This window comes from Pecten maximus, chromosome 3 (genome assembly GCF_902652985.1).
Source record: "Pecten maximus chromosome 3, xPecMax1.1, whole genome shotgun sequence".
Taxonomy (NCBI): Eukaryota; Metazoa; Mollusca; class Bivalvia; order Pectinida; family Pectinidae; genus Pecten; species Pecten maximus.
Genome location: NC_047017.1, coordinates 44,592,870 through 44,619,103, shown reverse-complemented (window position 1 = coordinate 44,619,103; position 26,234 = coordinate 44,592,870). Strand labels below are relative to the sequence as shown.

General features: G+C 36.0%; 1 protein-coding gene across 8 annotated transcripts in view; it reads left to right on the top strand.

Moving 5' to 3' along the window:
* LOC117324321 (SPARC-related modular calcium-binding protein 2-like) overlaps window positions 1-26,234 on the top strand; it is a 96,070-nt gene that overhangs the window by 40,637 nt on the left and 29,199 nt on the right. For all 8 annotated transcript variants that reach the window (XM_033880113.1, XM_033880109.1, XM_033880106.1 and 5 more), the window contains exon 2: window positions 14,620-14,791. In XM_033880113.1, coding sequence (XP_033736004.1) covers window positions 14,620-14,791 — 172 coding nt within the window. The remainder of the gene's footprint in view (window positions 1-14,619; window positions 14,792-26,234) is intronic.

The window sequence follows — 26,234 nt, the reverse complement described above, 5'->3', positions numbered from 1 at the left end:
GACACAAGTTGTAGTATTCCATTTAATAATAGATCATGTAAAGTGTGTTGTTATGATGAAATACTACCTTTGTGTTCCACACAGTGTAATTACTCTGATTCACAGGTGTTTAAGACGCACGTGCGACTAATTAAGCATGATTTCCCCACAGTGTACTTGAAACACTCATATCTCAGACTTGTAGAAAGATGAAACCTCCACTAGTTTATTATATATAAGAGGGGTTCTTTAAATTTTATTTATATATGTACACTCACTTGTATAAAAGACGATGGATGGTTTTAATTTCTGTGTATAACACTAGACGCAGTTTACATGTAGCCCCCCTCCCCCCGATCTGATATATATAATTGTGCACGGTAATAGACACAGACGAGTTATAGGCTTCACGGCAATCCTTTACAGTCTGAACTCTCTACCAAATGAAGGTTAAAAAGTACAAGTGTTTGTGCCATTAAGAACACATTACTTCATATTTATGTCCACACATTTCGCCATAAATTCTGCTCTCAGCTTCTGGTCTCGTAATTTGTCTGTTAATGAGTAAGACACGTTGTGATTATCTCTAACTGTCCCTTCCCGTGGAGTCACACATCACGTAGTGGCGGGATGGTTAGATATCAAACGCCTGCGTCGATAAGGTACCATGTGTAAACTCTCCGTACAAATGAATATGGCTATTAAAGATGCGGTTTTTTCCTGAAATATAATATACCATTAGAAAAACATTTATCAAAGTCCTTTCCCGGGATATGATTGTCATGATAGAATTCTTTATCAACTCTGTGGTCAAATATAATGGATTCATATATCAAAACTGTCTAGTTTATGTAGTGCAAACTCCCACTCCTAGTACATCCTAAAGCATTTGTATACAGATCTGGGCAGTCGTTTTCTTTAGTGGCAGTGATGAAGGATGGAAAGACAACCATTTAATATGTTGACATTTTTCATAGACGTTAATTACACCCCATTAGCTTATCTCTTTGTTCAGATTTTTTTTTCAAAACCACACGTGAAAGAAATTATATCAAATATACCCATATTTCATCCTAGAATCGTACGTTTACTGATTCTACACGTACAATCTAAACAGTATACTTTAAGATATCTAAACAGTTACGAGAGTTAAATAGAAAGCACACCTAAGGATATAACTGTTAATTCTGAAAATAAACAGAGGAGAAGCTTTGAATATGTATATATATGTAGATATACGCTTATCATGTGATAGTGATTGTCATCGTGATAATAAATAGAGGTATTGAATGGTTCCCCGTCGAATGTAACATATATTGTATGACAGATTATCGATATTTTCACGAGTTTGTTTGTTTTTTGTTTAACGTCCTATTAACAGCCAGGGTTATTTAAGGACGTGGCAGGTTTTGTAGGTAGAGGAAAGCCGGAGTACCCGGAGAAAAAACACCAGCCTACGGTCAGTACCTGGCAACTGCCCCACGTATGTTTTTCACGAGTACGGAACACGAGTGATAATATCGAAATATTCTGTCATACGAGTGAATTATATATCATATTCAACGGGAAACCATTTAATTTTCTTCTTCTTGCATTTTATTTGCTGAAAAAGAAAAATTAAAAACATCGAAAAATTAATAGTGTGAAAAAGTGTGGGAATTAGTAACACGATTAATGACGTCATCACTTTGTGTCGTTACTCAACGTCAACTTGACGTCGCAATTTTGAAAGTACTAATCAACGCAATTTAAGCATGTTCTTATGTTATAAGAGAATCTGGGCTTGAAAATCTAACGTCAAGTGAGTATTTTTGTCAAAAAAATAGCCGAATATTTCAGAAATACAGCAAAATAACCAATTTATCTAGCTTCGCATCGATAGGAAAAAATCGGCAAGTTTCTTTGAGGTTTATACAAAGGTTCGCTCTGATTGGTCAAAAACCAAAAACTTATATTGTCACTGCAAAATCTTATATTTTCACTGCTCATTGCTGCAGTGAAAATATAAATTTATTTGTTTGATTAATTTCTATATTTCACTGGCAAAATGCAATAAACATGTTATATTTAATGTGAAAAAGGTTCAACATAGCAATATTCCACCGAGTGCATGACATGACATGTGTGACAGGTACAAGTGTGCCGTTGGTTCAAAGCATGACATCCCGTCATGCAACTTACATAGCTTGCTTTTCAAAACGTCACTTTGGCTTAATGTGATAGCTGTTTTGTGCCTGATTCAAAACTGATGGGCTCGTTAGACCTAAATGATTCGAGGAATGTTAGCTATCCAGGAACCTTATCACTATCCAATAGTAATCCAAAAAAGTCTTTAGCGAGTTTTGGCTTCTAGACCTCTTAACGAACTCTACCGGTCAGCTTAACGCCATGTACAATGCTTAATTATAAACTAATAATGAATGCATCTCAGTAAATAGTGACGAGTAGCGCATTTCATGTCAAATCAATTTAACAAATTTTAAATAACAACAATCTATTTGTTGCCAATTTCATTCCTGCTATATAGTTTCTGCCTAGTTAAGATAGCATTGCATTGAACTTAGTCGTCCAGATGCCTCGACCACGTGCAAAAACCAAGGATAACTCGCCGACGTGCCTCATTGAGACTGCATGCGTTGGTTGATCCGCCGAGCGTGCTGATGGAGGAAGGCCACCAGATGTGCACGTGTGGTAGATTGGTTGTGATGGAAGAAAAGGTGTTTATGGTTGTACTGGGGGCAATACTACGGTACGATGTTCTTAAAAACAGCTCCACATATCCTCACCAACTCATTTTTTCTTTAGACCTGTTCAACTTGGACATTTTTTCACTTTGCCATTCCTCTAGTTCTATCCAAACTTCTAGACATTTTTAACACAGCTCTGTGTCTCAGGTCTGTACATCTTTGCTGTGTTATGGTCACACTGTCTGTCGAAATCTGTTCAATCCATACCCGTCTCCATGTACCAATTCTCTTAACCTATCGCCCATCTAATTCAGGTGTGGCATGGCCATACCAACTCTTCAAACCTATTCAACCGGTGTGTGTCAAGATCATACAGCCTCTCCAAACCTATTCAACCCTGATGTTTCATGGCCGAACGGCATCTCTAGGCCTGTTCAACCATTTTATTCCTGACACACCACCTTTCTAGACCCTTCCGACCTAGGTATTTTCTCACCTTCCGACCTAGGTATGTTCTCACCTTCCGACCTGGGTATGTTCTCACCTTCCGACCTAGCTATGTTCTCACCTTCCGACCTAGCTATGTTCTCACCTTCCGACCTAGCTATGTTCTCACCTTCCGACCTGGGTATGTTCTCACCTTCCGACCTAGGTATGATCTTACCTTCCGACCTGGGTATGTTCTCACCTTCCGACCTATGTATGTTCTCACCTTCCGACCTAGCTATGTTCTCACCTTCCGACCTAGCTATGTTCTCACCTTCCGACCTATGGCATGTTCTCACCTTGCGACCTTGGTATGTTCTCACCTTCCGACCTAGGCATGTTCTCACCTTCCGACCTAGGTATGTTCTCACCTTCCGACCTGGGTATGTTATCACCTTCCGACCTGGGTATGTTCTCACCTTCCGACCTAGCTATGTTCTCACCTTCCGACCTAGGTATGTTCTCACCTTCCGACCTAGCTATGTTCTCACCTTCCGACCTAGCTATGTTCTCACCTTCCGACCTAGCTATGTTCTCACCTTCCGACCTAGCTATGTTCTCACCTTCCGACCTAGCTATGTTCTCACCTTCCGACCTAGCTATGTTCTCACCTTCCGACCTGGGTATGTTATCACCTTGCGACCTAGGTATGTTCTCACCTTCCGACCTGGGTATGTTCTCTCCTTCCGACCTAGGTATGTTCTCACCTTCCGACCTATGTATGTTCTCACCTTCCGACCTAGCTATGTTCTCACCTTCCGACCTTGGTATGTTCTCAACTTGCGACCTAGGTATGTTCTCACCTTCCGACCTATGGTATGTTCTCACCTTCCGACCTAGGTATTTTCTCACCTTCCGACCTGGGTATGTTCTTACCTTCCGACCTAGCTATGTTCTCACCTTCCGACCTGGGTATGTTCTCACCTTCCGACCTAGCTATGTTCTCACCTTCCGACCTGGGTATGTTCTCACCTTCCGACCTAGGTATGTTCTCACCTTCCGACCTGGGCATGTTCTCACCTTCCGACCTAGCTATTTTCTCACCTTCCGACCTGGGTATGTTCTCACCTTCCGACCTATGTATGTTCTCACCTTCCGACCTATGTATGTTCTCACCTTCCGACCTGGGTATGTTCTCACCTTGCGACCTAGGTATGTTCTCACCTTCCGACCTAGGTATTTTCTCACCTTCCGACCAGGGTATGTTCTTACCTTCCGACCTAGCTATGTTCTCACCTTCCGACCTGGGTATGTTCTCACCTTCCGACATAGGTATGTTCTCTCCTTCCGACCTAGGTATGTTCTCACCTTCCGACCTAGGTATGTTCTCACCTTGCGACCTTGGTATGTTCTCACCTTCCGACCTAGCTATGTTCTCACCTTCCGACCTGGGTATGTTCTCACCTTCCGACCTAGGTATGTTCTCACCTTCCGACCTAGGTATTTTCTCACCTTCCGACCTGGGTATGTTCTCACCTTCCGACCTATGTATGTTCTCACCTTCCGACCTAGCTATGTTCTCACCTTCCGACCTATGTATGTTCTCACCTTCCGACCTAGCTATGTTCTCACCTTCCGACCTTTGTATGTTCTCACCTTCCGACCTAGGTATGTTCTCACCTTCCGACCTAGGTATGTTCTCACCTTCCGACCTAGCTATGTTCTCACCTTCCGACCTGGGTATGTTCTCACCTTGCGACCTATGTATGTTCTCACCTTCCGACCTAGCTATGTTCTCACCTTCCGACCTATGTATGTTCTCACCTTCCGACCTGGGTATGTTCTCACCTTCCGACCTAGCTATGTTCTCACCTTCCGACCTAGGTATGTTCTCACCTTCCGACATAGGTATGTTCTCACCTTCAGAACTATGGTATGTTTTCACCTTCCGACCTGGGTATGTTCTCACCTTCCGACCTAGCTATGTTCTCACCTTCCGACCTAGGTATGTTCTCACCTTCCGACCTAGCTATGTTCTCACCTTCCGACCTATGTATGTTCTCACCTTCCAACCTATGTATGTTCTCACCTTCCGACCTAGGTATGTTCTCACCTTGCGACCTGGGTATGTTCTCACCTTCCGACCTGGGTATGTTATCACCTTCCGACCTGGGTATGTTCTCACCTTCCGACCTAGGTATGTTCTCACCTTCCGACCTAGGTATGTTCTCACCTTGCGACCTGGGTATGTTCTCACCTTCCGACCTGGGTATGTTCTCACCTTCCGAGCTATGTATGTTCTCATCTTCCGACCTATGTATGTTCTCACCTTCCGACCTAGCTATGTTCTCACCTTCCGACCTATGTATGTTCCCACCTTCCTACCTAGGTATGTTCTCACCTTGCGACCTCGGTATGTTCTCACCTTCCGACCTGGGTATGTTCTCACCTTCCGAGCTATGTATGTTCTCACCTTCCGACCTATGTATGTTCTCACCTTCCGACCTAGCTATGTTCTCACCTTCCGACCTATGTATGTTCTCACCTTGCGACCTAGGTATGTTCTCACCTTGCGACCTAGGTATGTTCTCACCTTGCGACCTAGGTATGTTCTCACCTTCCGACCTATGTGTTCTCACCTTGCGACCTAGGTATGTTCTCACCTTGCGACCTAGGTATGTTCTCACCTTCCGACCTAGGTATGTTCTCACCTTCCGACCTATGTATGTTCTCACCTTCCGACCTAGGTATGTTCTCACCTTCCGACCTAGCTATGTTCTCACCTTCCGACCTAGCTATGTTCTCACCTTCCGACCTAGCTATGTTCTCACCTTCCGACCTATGTATGTTCTCACCTTCCGACCTAGGTATGTTCTCACCTTCCGACCTAGGTATGTTCTCACCTTGCGACCTGGGTATGTTCTCACCTTCCGACCTAGCTATGTTCTCACCTTGCGACCTAGCTATGTTCTCACCTTCCGACCTATGTATGTTCTCACCTTCCAACCTATGTATGTTCTCACCTTCCGACCTAGGTATGTTCTCACCTTGCGACCTGGGTATGTTCTCACCTTCCAACCTAGCTATGTTCTCACCTTCCGACCTATGTATGTTCTCACCTTCCGACCTATGTATGTTCTCACCTTCCGACCTAGGTATGTTCTCACCTTGCGACCTGGGTATGTTCTCACCTTCCGACCTGGGTATGTTATCACCTTCCGACCTAGGTATGTTCTCACCTTCCGACCTAGGTATGTTCTCACCTTGCGACCTGGGTATGTTGTCACCTTCCGACCTGGGTATGTTATCACCTTCCGACCTGGGTATGTTCTCACCTTCCGACCTGGGTATGTTATCACCTTCCGACCTGGGTATGTTCTCACCTTCCGACCTATGTATGTTCTCACCTTCCGACCTATGTATGCTCTCACCTTCCGACCTAGGTATGTTCTCACCTTGCGACCTAGGTATGTTCTCACCTTCCGACCTAGGTATGTTCTCACCTTGCGACCTGGGTATGTTCTCACCTTCCGACCTAGCTATGTTCTCACCTTGCGACCTAGCTATGTTCTCACCTTCCGACCTATGTATGTTCTCACCTTCCAACCTATGTATGTTCTCACCTTCCGACCTAGGTATGTTCTCACCTTGCGACCTGGGTATGTTCTCACCTTCCGACCTAGGTATGTTCTCACCTTCCGACCTGGGTATGTTCTCACCTTCCGACCTATGTATGTTCTCACCTTCCGACCTGGGTATGTTCTCACCTTCCGACCTATGTATGTTCTCACCTTCCGACCTGGGTATGTTCTCACCTTCCGACCTAGCTATGTTCTCACCTTCCGACCTGCCATGACCCATTAAAACACATTATTAATCACACCATTACCGAACAGTATATCATGTACAGTTTCTCCTGACCTGTACAAGCCTTCATCCTACACCCTGTCAACCTAGAATATGATGCCTTCTATCATCATAGTGTCCCGAATAACATCTTCATCGTATCCCTTATAACATCATAATCGTCTCCCTTATAACATCATTACCGTGTCCCTTATAACATCATCATCGTGTCCCTTATAACATCATCATCGTGTCCCTTATAACATCATTATCGTGTCCCTTATAACATCATTATCGTGTCCCTTATAACATCATTATCGTGTCCCTTATAACATCATTATCGTGTCCCTTATAACATCATTACCGTGTCCCTTATAACATCATTATCGTGTCCCTTATAACATCATTATCGTGTCCCTTATAACATCATTACCGTGTCCCTTATAACATCATCATCGTCTCCCTTATAACATCATCATCGTGTCCCTTATATCATCATCATCGTGTCCCTTATAACATCTTCATCGTGTCCCTTATAACATCTTCATCGTGTCCCTGATAACATCATCATCGTCTCCCTTATAACATCATCATCGTGTCCCTTATAACATCATCATCGTGTCCCTTATATCATCATCATCGTGTCCCTTATAACATCTTCATCGTGTCCCTTATAACATCTTCATCGTGTCCCTTATAACATCATCATCGTGTCCATTATAACATCATCATCGTGTCCCTTATAACATCATTATCGTGTCCATTATAACATCATCATCGTGTCCCTTATAACATCATCATCGTGTTCCTTATAACATCATCATCGTGTCCCTTATAACATCATCATCGTGTCCCTTATAACATCATCATCGTGTCCCTTATAACATCATCATCGTGTCCCGTATAGCATCATCATCGTGTCCCTTATAACATCATCATCGATCTCGATCTGTATATCGATCCGTATATGTAGGTTTGCGTTGGACATAAAATGGTATTCGATCTTAGTAATATAAAATCAAAAAGTTCAACACATCATCATGATAGGATAACTAGATAAGAGCGACTCTGTGAGTAAACGGTCACTCAGTCATCCTATACATGTAAGTTTTTACTATGACTATCTGTGAATTTTGTTGAGTTTGATATCCTTATTGACATGACGTATGTATGAGATCCTATTGACACAATGTCCGAACTTGTGCCCTACTAACAGACTGTCTCTAACTTCCCTTCTAGATTCCTTATCTAGTGCAGGTGTTGGTGAAGTACTGGTATCTCCTCTGTATCGGCATATACCCGTATGGCTATTGATATTGAATGAGCTCTCCAAGCTTGTCGTTCAGTCTTAAACAAATAGGGTGGTGACAGAGTGATAAGCCCGCCACAGGTGTTAACACTAACAAGGACCTTATAGGATTTGACAAAGTGCTGGTTTAGCCTATCGGTCAGATTTCTCAGTCATCTTGTTCAATAACTACTTTGGCACTTGTATTGGATTATCAATATATCAAGGTTTTACGGACCTGTCACAAACTTGTGGGAGCATACGGTTTGTAGTGCCTTACATGACTGAGGGAACAAGTTCATCACAGCGACAAAATGTTCCCGCTAATTGACGGTTAATAAAGTTCTCAATAGATACAGGTTTTAAGATCGTTCACTTCGCTTTAATTTATCTCTAATCTAATTGTTATTTCTCAGCATCCTCCCAAACTGCTGATCCGCCTTTCGCAGGATCACGGTGTTAATTGACTGGAGTAAGTATTTTTACCATCTAGTATGCTTATCCGATAAACCCCTATTTTGCTCATATACATGTATTATTCCTGTTTTATGATTCACTAGCCAACAATTATTTACCTCATAAATACAAACTAAAAAGAAATTTTAAGCTAGCCGTTAATGTCTGTACTTTTGTTTTCTATCAGTATACATAGCGAAATACACCCAGTTTTGGGGCGGTTTACGTTAGCAGGCATGTTACTTCATCAATATAGTCTAGCCTTACCGTCATGATACTACCTACACAAACTGACCTTGTTAACAAATTGAAATGAAAGCGACAGATTTCGGGAAAATTACACAATTATGAAAGCTTCAGGTCTGATTGTATCAGGTTCTATCTCTTAAAAACAACAATGTTTTGTTAATCAAGCTCCCGAGAATGTCCCTGAGAGGGGTGTGTCCCATAATGACCCCGAGAGGGGCGTGTCTCCTGATGGATATCTATGCCTTGTGTGACGGTTCCGCGTATTATTATGTTACATCACCTTGGAGAAGAAGAGAACCACAATTTAATTTTCTCAGTGAGATCTATGTTTTCAATGAATTGGATTTTGGTTGATGTACAAAAGCGTTGTAAAAATGTAATTTAATTCTCTGGAATATCTCAGTCATTGAGCTTTAGTTGGGATTCAAATTAAACTTGTCGTAAATATTATATTTCTTCCGTGAGAACATTTCTTTGAAAAGAATAACCACTTTATTATGGAAGCCGATCTTATTGCAAATGACACATCTACAAAATACGGACTCGTGTTCTGTATGAAGGCGCCATGAAGCTATCTGATAATACACAAACACCGCAAAAAATACTCTTTTTTTTTTTACTTATTCATGTTCCTATGATTATCGTCAGTGATTGATTTGTACCCTGAAAAGTACATGCCATATTTATATATATGCATGCTCCTGCTCCTCTCTCTCGTATATAAAAAGGAAAGTGCAACATAAAAAATTCTCCATCTGGGTTTCCCTTGTTTGTTCTCAGGCCGAGTTGGATTATGGTTAATGAACTTGCATACCTTATATTATTTAACGAGCATATAAAGATTTCATTATGATCTTCTGTAAAGAGAGGTAGTGGCACTGAGTCAACACAAACAACTTAAATAAAAACGTCATAAGATTACTTATAGTTCATAACCATGGAGGGAAGTGAATGGTTTCCTTAATCCATATACAAAATCAAGGGCAGTATACTAACGAGTAAACGGAATCGTAGCTCCAACACTAAATCAATAAAAAGATGGATTTAAATCCTGAAACGTATCTTAAGACCAGGTGTTCCGGAAGTGAAACAACGACGAATACTTAGTTTAATTAACTTTATGGAAGAAGTTAATTGATGTTTACTACTGGATAAATGTTGAGTCGAAGACTATTACGAAGCCCCCCTCCCACTTAGAAGTGAGTTAAGGGGGATATCAACCTGAGAGGGAAAACTCTTTACTTGCCAAGGGCCTTCGTGTTTCCCGATCCTTAGGTTAGAATTATGTTGGGTTTTTTATGTCGGTACTGTCTGCTGTTTCTTACCTTCGTTTTATCGGTCCAAAGTTAGAATTACGGTTTCGTTATCATGTCGGTATTGTCTGCTGTGTTTTGTCCTCGTTTTATGGATCGTCATAATTACGGTTTCGTTTAAACGCTCGTGTTCCTTTCATATGAATGGCTACTACTGAGACATACAGTAATGTAAACTGTTTCCTATCGTCAACAGTTTTTAGGGAAAACACGGAGGCCTCCTTGTCAATCTTACTGTCATCGCTTCGAATTATACTTGTCTTTTTTCCCTTTATATTTGTATAACCAATACACCGAAATCGACTACAGTATCTATCATGTCTCTTTAAGAAATGATGGTGTAGATGAGTGCGTGACGCGCACGCGCAGTGGGGCGTCCATCATTTCGTTAATGGAACACACAAAACTGAAATTTGTATAATTAGAAACGTCAGGTTTTCTTCATACCAATTAAGATTATCTTTAGTATTTTTCTTTTTTATGATCCTAAGTTTATGTCACAAGGTTTAACCATACAGGAATGTTTTAACGATTAAGAATTCGTTGTCCATTGGTCTCGTATCACAGTATATATGATTTGTGGATTTTTTTGATTTTTTTGTGGACTGCCTATGTTTATGAGATGTTTGCTAACTCCAACGTAGATCAGAGCGTCTTTGATATCATCTGTGGATCCGGGCTGTCAAAATATCATACACAGACTTCTTACACAGTTTAACTTCGTACACTTCAAACACGCTCTTTATTAAAAAGATTTGAACGTCTTAGTTAAACTAGATATTTAAAATCTCACGAGATAAGATAGGATCCTAATCTTACCTTTCGGTATTACACACAGATGTTCAAACTCATTCTACTCCAAAGATGCAAATCTAACCCATCCGCAAAAAAAATAAAAAAAGTAAAAAAATGATACGGTTATAATTTATCGGATGTAAATACTTGAAAAGGTGTGATGTTATGACAGAAGATGGCCGATTGTTCTCGTGTCATAATTAAGAGGTTTATGATCACTGTCGAACCATCCTCAACTCACAGGTGCGCATTTGTACAACGTGAGAAAGCAACCAAACAAAGTTGCTACCATCTCGTGCAGGTGTCTTCAATTAGAGATAAGGTCCTATAAGGGATTATTATAGAACTCCTGACTTAGAATGGCATCTCATACTCAACACGATCACTACTAATTATGAAGCACTTTAAGGAAGGAATCGGTGTTTACACGAGTGAAACGCTTAAGAACTTGTTTAATATTCATTTTCCTTACGTCAATCCAGATAAATAAAGGCATACCCTGGTGCTGTAAGTTTTGAAGCACGCACCTGCATTTTATTAACAAAATTCTGCAGTGTTGAAAATTTACCTTTTTTCTCGAGAGTGAGAAAGAAAAAATTCAAATAAAATGTTCCGGCGCGAACGAACCCGAAATGTATGGTAAATCGAGTTTAAATGGTTTATAGTTGATACCGGTATTAATCTGTTGAGGTAATCAACCATAATAAACGACAGATTCGTATTGATTGAGAAATATTGACGATTACACAGGCTGGTCAATGAATCATGACTATACTACCGTTATTATTGATATTGGGTAATGACTGAGATGCGTGTGAATAGGATTTCAGATCGGACCTACCTAACCCTGTAAATGGCGTTCTATGATAAACAGAGGCAGTGTTAACCTCCTATCTTATCCATCTGTCGTGGTTATAATCTAGACAGGTAGGGAAAGGTGATACCGACACAGCGTGATAAATATAAACAAAACAACCTCTTCAAGTTTGTCTGCATAATTAGATATTGGATTTATCAACATGCTGGAAAAACTCCTCACCTGTATAGTAATATTGATTGTCACTGTATATAGTTAATAATATTTACATGAAGATTTCCTTTTCTGTTTAAATTTTTGCATATTGTCATTTCGGTGGTTATTGTTTTCTTTATTTAATGAAACAAGCATGATGAGGCCATAATGCGTGGAATTTTCGATGACAATTACACAAACATGCAAATCTGTATTTAATCCATTAATATTAAGGGTTTCAGTAACACTTCAAAAACAGGTACTCATAAATATTTTCAGAATGGACCGAACAAAACGTGATTCAATGTTAAAGAGCTTATCAATTTTGTTGATTTTGATGGCAGTAGAGCTGTTCATAATAGACAGAAGTCCTTGAACTCAAACTTGAATGAAACTATGATATTTATTGAATTATGAGACCCTTGCTACTCCCCATCTAGATTTTAATACTTCATTAAACTTTGAGTTTCCTCGGTTGCCTTTTAGGCATCACTGACAGGTCTTAGAAGGACGAAACATCTGTATGGTGTAGTTTAATGACGGGTCTTAGAAGGACGAAACATCTGTATGGTGTAGTTTAATGACGGGTCTTAGAAGGACGAAACATCTGTATGGTGTAGTTGAATTCACTTTGTCTTTACTGCTTCTAACTCTCAACTTGTTTTCAATTGTGGTAACCATTGACTACATGGTAACCATTGACTACATGGTAACCATTGACTACATGATAACCATTGACTACATGGTAACCATTGACTACATGGTAACCATTGACTACATGTCATGGCTACGGTAATCTCTATTGGGCTGTTTCAAACCTATATCTAGTATCAACTAAGCAGTTTTACACTAGAATAATATGTATATGGTTTTTATTATCTTGACTACGGTACACTGCTGTAATGCTGGAGGTATTTTGTCACGTAATATAAAACATCCTTTGTACTCTCGTGTTAGTAATTCTCAACAGAGGGTGCTCACTCTTACAGACCCAGATTGTACTGACAGTACAGAAAAATGTGCAGAAATATTTTATCTTTAAGATTTAAATCGTAGGTTAGAGACCTGTTCTGAAATAGCATACGTGGGATTGTAAAAACACGCTGAACACCACAGCGAATATCGGGCTCTCAAAATCGTTTCATCATTTTAATTTATTCATTGATCTATGTGATACGTTGTAATCCAAGAGGCTAACAGTAGTACATGCAGCAACTGATTGGGGTATTTTTTTCTTCATTTAAAAAACATAAGTATTTGTATAGCGTTGTAATGCAATATACATACTATATTGATAGCTGTGTTTGTGTAGTATGTATATATGTGCACTTTTGATATAATGAAATGTTTACTATCACCAAATCGTTATGGACCTATGTTCGGTACGAGTAGTATATTCCATGACTAATAAGAGGGAAGTCTACAGTAAAATGTCTGTGGCGTTCGGGTGTAATTTTACAATTGAACGTATACACATTCTTTAACCTTGATTCCGCTAGGTACACCCATAACCTGATGCCACCTGACTAATGCTAATTGAATGAAAGATCTGTGATATAGATTGAAAATGATATTCGATTTGATAATTAGAAACACTATATTTCGAAGATATGAAGTTTTTGATTCATGCTCTCCTTATATTAGGCCTAGTTTTCAGTCTCATAGTTACATCAGTGTACTTATAAACCCTTTTCATTTACTGCACGACCATTGCACATATCCTGTTGATTCCTGTTGTACACGCGTGTTGAAAAGAATGTTTGGAACAAATTTGGAATCTTATTACAATGAGTTGATATAGACAATTGTAAACATATCCGTATAATGGGTTATTTATCCTTGTTTTCTGGCCCTCAAATAATTGATTGTTAAACACTCTTTGATGATCAGGATGATAAGTTTAATCGTTATATTTATGTCTGTGACTTGGCCAATTGTGTATTGGAACATATTTCATGCAGTTATGATTATAATAAGTACATTTCCAGTAAATCGTACAGAAATATTTATTTGAAGAACTCCGGACCGAGGCTATAAGACAATCGAGACCTTATTTAGAATAATAATAACATTAAATAGTTTGTGTTATGCTAAATGTTTTTGTTATATTAAACGTTTTTGTTACATAAAATGTTTTTGTTATATTTAATGTTTTTTTGTTATTTTAAATGTTTTTTGTTATCTTGCATGTTTTCGTTATATAAAATTTAAATAGTTTTTGCTATATTAAATAGTTTTTGTTATCTTAAATCGTTTTTGTTATATTAAATGTTTTTGTTATATTAGATAGTTTTTGGTATATTAAATGGTTATTGTTAAATAAATGTTTTTGCTATATTAAATAGTTTAAATGGTTTTTGTTTATTAAATAATTTTGTATTAAATGTATTGTGTATATTATTTTTTTTGTTTATATTAGATGTTTTTTTGTTATATCAAATGGTTTTGTTATATTAAATAGTGTTTGTTATGTTAAATGACTTTTGTTTTATCAAACAGGTTTTGCTAAATCAAATCGTTTTTGATATATTAAATAGTGTTTGTTATATTAGATCTTTTTTGTTACAGGTATTATTTCGGTCACTACGGAACACAGAATGTAGTATCGACTGTACAGGGAAGGGACGGAGACCAGTGTGTGGGTCAGATGGCATAACATATTCCTCACGATGTGATCTAAAGCGAGCCAAACGTTGTGAAAACAGACGTGTCAGGGTCAAAAGTAAAGGGGTATGTTCAGGTATGTCGTTAGTACATGTAATCATTCAACATCACTAAAAGATGTTTAACATTTTGTCAAACTAGTAAACCAATGCAAGTTGACTTGCTTTCCGTATGTCCTTCGGGATACAGGGCTCGTTACTGTAGTTCTACACGTATCACAGGTTATTTATTACTCTATTTAACTTACAGTTATTGTTTGAATTACCAAAAACATATCTCCACCTTACTCTTACGTTGCTACCAACTCAATTATCATTCTGAGAACTCGACCATATTTGGACATGACCTAGATTTACATTTCGTGTTGCGTTGAAGAAGTGAAACACTTGTTTTAATTCTACTCGCTCGGTTTGGTGATCTTCGTGTAAATCATTTTTATCTTACCTTGGATTTGTCCTCATATACATGTTGATATTCCATTTTTTATTCAGAAACGGATGGAAAATTAGTAATTTACGTACTCATTTCTAGTCTGTTTACTGCATCTTGGTTTCTACTTAAGATTCCACGTAGGGCATGGCTGCTTAATGAGCCATGTTGACAATTCAATGTCTTAACCTCTAACCTTATAACGGAAACATTTCACCTCGCTTCTCGTTACCGCTGCCAACAGAGCTTAGACTTCCATACCTTAAAGACATATTAGCGATACACCTTAAATAACAAGATAAAGATATCAATCCGAATTGTACGCATGCCTATTCACTCCTACATCAGTACGTACATGACGCCATACCTGTCCAGGACCAGATAACGTATTGATCGGCGTGGGTGTTGACACATTAATTATGTGACATCAAAGTGATCCTCATTTAGCCCGAATGATCCCTCACGTTTCATCTATTTGAAAAAGCTTTAATAGTTGTCTGTCAGGTTGTATAGAGCTTACTCTCGGGTAAGCAGTGTTAATACTAGCGATACGACCCCTCGGGGTGTCGCAAACATATCCATCTTAAATCAATTATCAAATTATCGTTATGAGAGAGACATACGCCTTATTTACAGAAAAATAAAAATAAATGAAATTCTTAAATATACACATACATTAATGGCCATGAATGCAATAAATATCGCTAAACAGAAAAGTTTCATTATAACTATTCTATTTGGTTTACAACGTGTAAAATAAATACCTTTCCTGACAGAAAGCTAGCAGACAGACGACACATCAGCCAATTTAACCAGGCCAAGGTGACATTCCCATTTAATTGTAGAAATTACATATTTACTATCTTGGTTAATTGACATCGTATCATATTTAGCTGAATCTATTTCCTTCTCCAGAAACACCTTTCACTGCTTTGTATGGAAACATATTACAGTCAAATAAACATACTATCAAAGTACCCTTTCAAATAAACGTCTACGTCAGGAGGTTTCGAAATGGGTAATTGTTTCAATTATAGTATCTTTGCAAGCTATTTCTAGGAATAAGCTGTAATTATATATAATTTTGGCTTTTATTTCGTTATTGTACGGCAAAAGTAGTGGCTTTTATTTGTAATTGTGTGTGGTGAGGATAGCTATATGACATTAATGACGCTCATTAAGTGAATGGAAGGACGAAGCTTATGTCAGCTATTACAAATGTGCTTGTCACATCAAAGCTTCTACATTTCATGAATAAGGTTTGAAGACTATTCAAAATTATCTCTTTTATGAATTAAAACATAGCAAAACTGTAGGATAAAAGTGCTTTATGGTATAATAAAAAGAAATTTCGTTTAAAGGTTCCTGAAGTCATTTTGGATTTTGGGCTAGAAAATGATGAATATGAGACATAATGATAATTATCTTTATGACTTTATAAACATTGGTTTAAACAGTATTTATTTGTTCAAAATGACAATAAGATAATACATAAACAGAGAATAACAGAGAATTCGGAAAGAAGTACTTACGTACTTATATCAATCCGTTAATTTAAATTTAAATTTAAATTTAATTTATAAACATAAATTAATGAAGAATATCTATCAATTCAGTCAATACTCTTAACGTGACAGTAAACTGATGACATAAATTGTCTCGTGCTCCTGCGTCTTATTAACCAAAATAATTTACAATAGCACAATGTAATAACAATTGCAGTTCTGATCTTTTTAGTGTGTTAGCGAAATACTGTGTTTTCGTCTTGGCTTGTAAATCGGTATTTGTAATTGAATATTGGATAATGCAATAGCGAAGCTAAGGATTTTCGTTTGTCGCATAACACATAGTGTCCCCAAACACATTCGCTAGATAATTCATAAAGCCCTGTCAACAAACAGTACATTTGTTATACAAAAATATAAGTTACATGAATATATGTAAGTGTTTTCAATTAATTCTTTAAAAAAATAGCATTATACCGCGCAATTCAAACTGTAAGGTGAACGGCTGGTACCTATGCTAAAAGGTCCGGTGTACTTTTCTAAAACATTTATTCTTTTTTAAATTTAATTAATTCAAATCATTCATTGCTAAGAAATATAAATGTCATAGATTTGTCAACGAAATCAATAAAACAGATTGTAATAACATTTCTCTAAATTAGCATAGTAGCATTTAGCAAATTTAGCAAAATTTCAATCAGTTATTTTTATATCCAATCGACATTAATGGTCACATGATCGTTCAATTAATTTGTCTAAATCCTCACTCGGTGTCAAGAGTTTTATAATGCATTAAACAATTAATTGAATTAGATTAACTGAGATTTGTTGTATATCTGAATATATAATCAAAAATGAATCATTTCATTTTTCTGTTCTTTTTAACATCTTTCAATAGCTCCTTCCGATGGGCTTTTGTTTTAATTATAACATTCATTCGTCAAATGTATTTTTACATTGTAGCTAATTTGTACTTTTATTAACAAGTATTTAAATCAAATAGCTAGGTGACTGTTCTACATTTCAAAAATGATCGTTTCACCAAAATAAAAGCATGTCGACTCTTTCTACCAATGTAAGTAATACGCTACTCGAACAAAGACATGGCATTTTGTCTTATTTTGATTTATATTTTGTTTTTCATGATGATAATTGTCTTGAATGACTGGCACACTTAAACAAAAGCAATGTATTATATACAACCCGTTCCTCTCAAAAACAAAGGAGAGCGCGCATATATGTACCACGGGTATAAGGAAATATTACCCTTGCAGTAATTAACGGTTTATATATATATTGATAAGTTGCATTGTTTGCTATTTGTGAGCAATTCTAGATCTTTCGTATTTGTTTCATCTGAAGTGTCCATAAATACATGTAATTTAATGATAATGACACTTTAATGATATCATTTTATTGCAGATATTTATGAATGGTCAAACGATATAAATTATCTTTAAGAAATAATAGCATCATAGGACACGGATTATCCTACATGAATGACCATGTTATATTGTTAATTAAGCTGAGTTAAATACTGGTAATTTGAAGCAAACATACCGTTAGGCTAGTGTTCGATAAGAGTGTAAGACTGGTTTTAACTTAAATAAATGTGAAAGTACGATAAACAAAACCTCAATTGACTTCCCTATATGACACATGTACATACTTCGACTCGGATGGTATGTCTTTCGTCACCTATACAGTCGCGTGATTTCTTTCATTTGGTGTGATTGCATGTGTATATTTGTAACATACTACTTGGCAGAACAGGTCAACTATGTGATAAACCGTTAGTGCAATGCGTCATTCCGAATATATATTCCATATTTCTTAGTGCATTTTTATCTAATATATTCAGAATTTAAAGATGTTCCACAATGACGTACTTTCATAGGAGTATCAATGCAACATTTTAAGGGTCATCTAAATAGCAAATCCAGTGATGTCAGTAATATTTTATAAGCCGATAAATCCATACTTTGATGTAATTTAACAGAGGTAACTTAATCAACTTTACGTATGTATCAGGGCAAACTATGGGCCTTGTTGTTGCAAAACATGGCCATGCCGGTTTGCTCACAGGTGTCTTAAGCACACAATAGGAGCATTGGTTTGACCAAATTTGGCTTTAAAATATGTATGAATACTGATTTTATTATTACCATGAAATGCAAATGGCGGTTTTGAATAATATCACACAAATATGGCACAAAAAGAGGCATTTCAAACATCAAAAATGCTCTTATTAAACACAATTAAGAACTCTGAACATGACAGGTGCCTGTTTCTGGAAAAAAGTTCAACTGCTTCGTTTGGGGTAAAAGATGCATATTTCTGAAAATGGTCCCAAACTCACCATTTTTACAATTTGTCATAAAACGTCGTTCTTACGATAATCAGATGTCTTAAAATTGTGATATATGAGCATATTGATTAGTTGAAATGCCTCCCTTTATGCCACATTTGTGTTTTATTATTCACAGCCGCATTTGCATTTCAAAGTAAAAAATAAACAAGAGTTTTGTTTATGTACATAACGTCAAATCCGACCAAGCGAATGTTCCTATTGTGTGCTTAAGATTTGATTTCTTATATGACGTAGAATTATTCCATGCTATATCTTACCACAAATTAACTGTGCAGAAGAAACTGTTAGCTTCTACAGCAAATTAGTGGTGATTTTAAGAACTTACATGTCCAAACAAACATTTTGGTATATTACATGACTATAATAACCTACATGTCCAGACAAACATTTTGGTATATTACATTACTATAATAACCTCCATGTCCAGACAAACATTTTGGTATATTACATGACTGTTATAAACTCCATGTCCAGACAAACATTTTGGTATATTACATGACTGTTATAAACTCCGTGTCCAGACAAACATTTTGGTATATTACATGACTGTTATAAACTCCGTGTCCAAACAAACATTTTGGTATATTACATTACTATAATAACCTCCATGTCCAAACAAACATTTTGGTATATTACATTACTATAATAATCTACATGTCCAGACAAACATTTTGGTATATTACATGACTGTTATAAACTCCATGTCCAGACAAACATTTTGGTATATTACATGACTGTTATAAACTCCGTGTCCAGACAAACATTTTGGTATATTACATGACTGTTATAAACTCCATGTCCAGACAAACATTTTGGTATATTACATGACTGTTATAAACTCCATGTCCAGACAAACATTTTGGTATATTACATGACTGTTATAAACTCCATGTCCAGTCAAACATTTTGGTATATTACATGACTGTTATAAACTCCGTGTCCAGACAAACATTTTGGTATATTACATGACTGTTATAAACTCCGTGTCCAAACAAACATTTTGGTATATTACATTACTATAATAACCTCCATGTCCAAACAAACATTTTGGTATATTACATGACATAATAAACTACATGTCCAGACAAACATTTTGGTATATTACATGACATAATAAACTACACGTCCAGACAAACATTTTGGTATATTACATTACTATAATAAACTACACGTCCAGACAAACATTTTGGTATATTACATGACTATAATAAACTCCGTGTCCAAACAAACATTTTGGTATATTACATTACTATAATAACCTCCATGTCCAAACAAACAGTTTGGTATATTACATTACTATAATAAACTACACGTCCAGACAAACATTTTGGTATATTACATTACTATAATAAACTACACGTCCAGACAAACATTTTGGTATATTACATGACTATAATAAACTCCGTGTCCAAACAAACATTTTGGTATATTACATTACTATAATAACCTCCATGTCCAGACAAACATTTTGGTATATTACATTACTATAATAACCTCCATGTCCAGACAAACATTTTGGTATATTACATGACATAATAAACTACACATCCAGACAAACATTTTGGTATATTACATTACTATAATAAACTCCATGTCCAGACAAACATTTTGGTATATTACATTACTATAATAAACTCCATGTCCAGACAAACATTTTGGTATATTACATTACAATAATAAACTACACATCCAGACAAACAGTTTGGTATATTACATGACTGTTATAAAATCCATGTCCAGACAAACATTTTGGTATATTACATTACTATAATAAACTCCATGTCCAGACAAACATGTTGGTTTATTACATTACTATAATAAACTACACGTCCAGACAAACAGTTTGGTATATTACATTACTATAATAAACTCCACATCCAGACAAACATTTTGGTATATTACATGACTATAATAACCTCCATGTCCAGACAAACATTTTGGTATATTACATTACTATAATAAACTCCATGTCCAGACAAACAGTTTGGTATATTACATGACTATAACAAACTCCATGTCCAGTCAAACATTTTGGTATATTACATGACTATAATAACCTCCATGTCCAGACAAACAGTTTGGTATATTACATTACTATAATAATCTACATGTCCAGACAAACATTTTGGTATATTACATGACTGTTATAAACTACACGTCCAGACAAACATTTTGGTATATTACATTACTATAATAAACTCCACATCCAGACAAACATTTTGGTATATTACATTACTATAATAAACTCCATGTCCAGACAAACATTTTGGTATATTACATTACTATAATAAACTCCATGTCCAGACAAACATTTTGGTATATTACATGACTGTAATAAACTACACGTCCAGACAAACATTTTGGTATATTACATTACTATAATAACCTCCATGTCCAGACAAACATTTTGGTATATTACATTACTATAATAAACTACACATCCAGACAAACAGTTTGGTATATTACATTACTATAATAAACTCCATGTCCAGACAAACATTTTGGTATATTACATGACTGTTATAAACTCCATGTCCAGACAAACATTTTGGTATATTACATTACTATAATAAACTCCATGTCCAGTCAAACATTTTGGTATATTACATTACTATAATAAACTCCATGTCCAGACAAACATTTTGGTATATTACATTACTATAATAAACTGCATGTCCAGACAAACATTTTGGTATATTACATGACTATAATAAACTACACGTCCAGACAAACATTTTGGTATATTACATGACTATAATAAACTACCATGCCCAGACAAACATTTTGGTATATTACATGACTATAATAAACTCCATGTCTAAACTATCATTTTGGTATATTACATGACTATAATAAACTCCATGTCTAAACAATCATTTTGGTATATTACATGACATAATAAACTCCATGTCCAGACAAACATTTTGGTTTATGACGTGTCTAGTTTTGTGTAAATTTAAAGCTATTTATTCGTGATTAAATTTTAACATTATTCTCCTATATAGATGACCCATAAGAGATGACCCATAAGAGATGATGAAATATTCACCGATCTTGATTTTTTTCCATTTAATTAATTCAATAATTTGTTATACCAAGTTTGTACCATGGCGATCCTATGTCAATTTCAAATGCATATGGTAAGCTTAGTCTTAGTTCCCGTCAACCCATTATGTTAAACGTGTATCTAGTCAGCTGAATCAGCGGCGTACTTATCAGAGCCATGCCATAATTAATATATTGTTGTTTATCTCTATCTAAAAAATATATATCATGCTTCTAAATAATCAAAGTTTAATGACCAACACTTTAAAGAAAGGGAGTGGAAATGATGAATGCTAAACCTAAATTGAAATTATGGATTTGTATGAATAAAATAAAGATATCTTGATTTAATTTTGCACCTGCGACGTAATATGGTGTGACTCCGTTATATTTGATTTAGGTGTTAGGTGCGAAAGAAACTGTTAATGCTTTGTTTCATACATATGTTAACATTCAAAAAAATAAGCTCCATTTCACTATGATATGCAAATGCCTCCGGCAAGAATCCAGTAACACGGTAACAAGAACGGACGATAACAAGACGCCGGATGCTTATAAGAACGGACGTTTTAGACAAGTGTCAAATCCATGTCTCTTTTTAAATTCTCCACTCAATCATATATTTTGAAAGTCAATATGATTTTATGACATATGTCAGCTATGGAGACGTCGAAATGGCACCGGTTATTAATGTACTGATGATCTACTGGACTAACATGGATATACATTGAATTTTTAATGATTAAATCTATTCTTAATGTTTTTCCCTTAGATTTAAAGCAAATAGTAAATGATATATCCTATTATTTGCAATGCCATCTGTGTTTAATACACGGTACAGTAAAGTACAAAATGTCGAGGTCAAAATTGATATACATGTAATACAACTGGTTGAAAATATTAAGTATTAAATATTAGAGAGTTTCCTTATAATATTTAACATATATTAATAATAAATGCAGTTTCCTTTTAGCTTTCTTGATGTTTATTTGCATCTTGAATGCATAATCTGATACAATTTGGTTTGTAAAATATATCTCACACAAATTTTCTGTGAAAATTCAATATCGATATTAATCATCTTATGTCCTTGGTTAAAGTGATGTACGGAGTGAAGACAAGTTCTACAAGAAGGTTCAGTAATCATTGTAAGTCCATTAAAGCACCTGCCATAGCCATAATTAGTAAAAGGTTTTCAAGACACCCTCTCACAACAACTTTTGATATATCAAAATATTAATAAATTGAGGGATACTGAATAAACCTACACAGCTTTTTTACTTGTGAGACTTTATGATATTACTAGGGAGAAACGCCAGAATGCAGTTACTAAAGGAAAATCTAACTTTGCCTAACTGATGTAAAATTTTATTGAAGGAAAGACCAAAATGAAATAAATATCAGGCAGTCATGGTTATTTGAATCTTCCAAGAAGCACACCATTAATTGTAATGTTAATGTTTTGCATGTATTTGGGTGTATGTCTTATTCAGTGTATGTGAACAATATATAATTGGTAGTTGTTTGTACAGCTGAGCACTGCATTTCGAATAAATATGTCACCATGCTGGGGTATCAGAGTGCAGAGTTGGAGCCACACACACATCCGTTTATTCGTGATAACACTGAACTTGGAAAAGATTTTAATAATGCGCAATGAAACCAGTAACACTTTATCTGTGAAATTTAATTTTGCTTTAAAAATTAATACATAATTATTATTCAAATATATCGAAACTATACGCTTTTATCGAATGCTCTAAAAATAAAAGCTCAATTCAATTAATTTGATGTGACACATATATCATTCAATACCTGTGAGCGAAAGTCTGATTATATGATTATTTCACTATATGGAATAATCATACACATATTTCACGGCTAGACATAATTATTTTATGCATTAAGCTTATTGTATACATTTGAATTAATATTAATTATCAGTAATGAATTAGAATTGATTGTCACTAATTTGTTACTGTTATTATTAATTTTGTTACCTGTATGGCATTCTGCAAATTATACCGCACGCACTGTCGTTTGTAATGAGATGTCAAGGTGTCAAGAGACAGCCATTTAGAACACCTGGGCGCACATTCTGTATCATACACATAGCGATCTCGCTACTTAGAAGTCTATACATATATGTCATGAGATTTTAACATCACATTTATATCACCAATTCAATTTAACCGGCCTTATTCAAACCCTCATCCCGATTAAAATTGTCGGCAAGATTTGTGTTGACTTACCCTGAAGCATGTGACCGGTGTCAGACTGAAGTATTAGCGGATATATTACCGATTTTCCTAGCTAACTGTACACTGCCTGACTCTGTTTTAATATACGTGTTCTCACGAAATTTCTCCCTTTAACTTCGTTTGAATGTAGAATACGTTATATTGTCTCTCATTCTCTTTGAGTTGGCCAGTTCCAATGCCATGAAATGACGTGTTAAGCAGTAAGGAGATCACTAACAAAACCCAGCCTACCTTCGGTTATGTGTCTGTGCATAGTAATGTGCTACACGTGCACCCCCCTGTGTCACATTACCTGGTACTACCGAGATCTCGTGTAACAAAGTGGCACTGTGGGCACTCACAGTCTGTACACTGGCACGGTCGCATATGTTGATTTAAGTTTGTGATTTTCTAATGATGTTGATTTAAGTTTGTGATATTCTAACGTTATAATTTGGAATTCGGGAATTAAGGACTGTACATAAGTGTCTTCAGATTGAGATTTCCCTTTCTGGATATTAGATATGGATCACCTTCATTGATATTTCATCATAGTTAATGTTTCTACATGTAGTTTCGACTTTACCTTTTTTCATTTCACCAATTGGACAAAAGGATTTATATTTTCGACAGAATACGCTTTTTTTCACAAGTTTTATAGAGATGAAACAGATGAACATTTCCATCTTCCCCAAAGATTGTCTACATCAGATAGATAATGTATAACTGTTGTGGTATCTTTGTATACCTTCACTTCAAAAGTGTTAATTTGGATCACCAAAGCAAATTTATTTCCCTGATGTCTTTTGAGGATTTCTCTTACTGAAATCATCACACGTTAAAATCCTAGTTTTCGTTTGCTGCCACGTGATCCACTACGCAGAGTGGATTTATTTTTAGATATTGGAAGCAATAAACAATACTATTACGCAGTATGTGGAATACGTTTATGTTATAAGTGAGCAAAGGTTGGTGAATGACATCATGCTTTTAACACAGCTCTCCAGTCAGCATGCCAATAGATGCATTTTTAACTCAGTTGGGTGCAGTGGATCATTTTTACTTACTATCCTGACACTAAATGGACTATTCGCACTTCAAACAGGTAACCTCAGTTATCCGTCACAGTATATAATTAGATTAATTTACTTAACAATTTACGCTAAGGCGTGCTCCAGCTACTTATACGTAATTAAAAACAAGTGTTTTCTGATAACAGATAGAAGTATTCACATCGCAATGTCCCGATACAATGTAGGAAAGGGACAAATCATTACTTATACAATACATATCTATAAATCTACTCACCATTTATAACAATATGATCTAAAATATGAAATGATAAGATTCCATTGTGTATATTTACACTATCCGTGTTAATCCCATTAACAAAACATTTACTCATCACCTTTTGTAGCGTCGTTCTATCTCAATCATTTTTGAGTATTATGATAATAGCATTGATAATAATTCTAAGCAAAAGTACTGCAGTTAAAACCGTCAAATCAACCACTAACTATGCAGATCTTTGTGCGTGTTCGTACCAACTATTGATTATGCACATTTGAATCTTTGTAAGTTAAAGCAGTAAAACCAACCAAGTACTGTCCAAATTTGAACCTTAGTAAGATAAAACCCCACAAACCAACCATTTATTGTCCATATTTGAGCCTTTTTAAGTTTACCCTCACAGACAAACTATTTACTGTTCACATTTGAACCTCTGTAAGTTTGAACCTTTTACTATTCACATATAAACCATATTTTTATCTTAGCCAAAGAAACTTACATATCTGGTGTTAATAGCACCAATCCAACTACATTTGTCGAAATACAAGCTCTTTCGAGCTCATGTTACTCTCTTGTGAATAATCGATGTAAGTTTCTAGTACAGAGCGTATACAGCTGGTGTTGATATCAAAATTTACA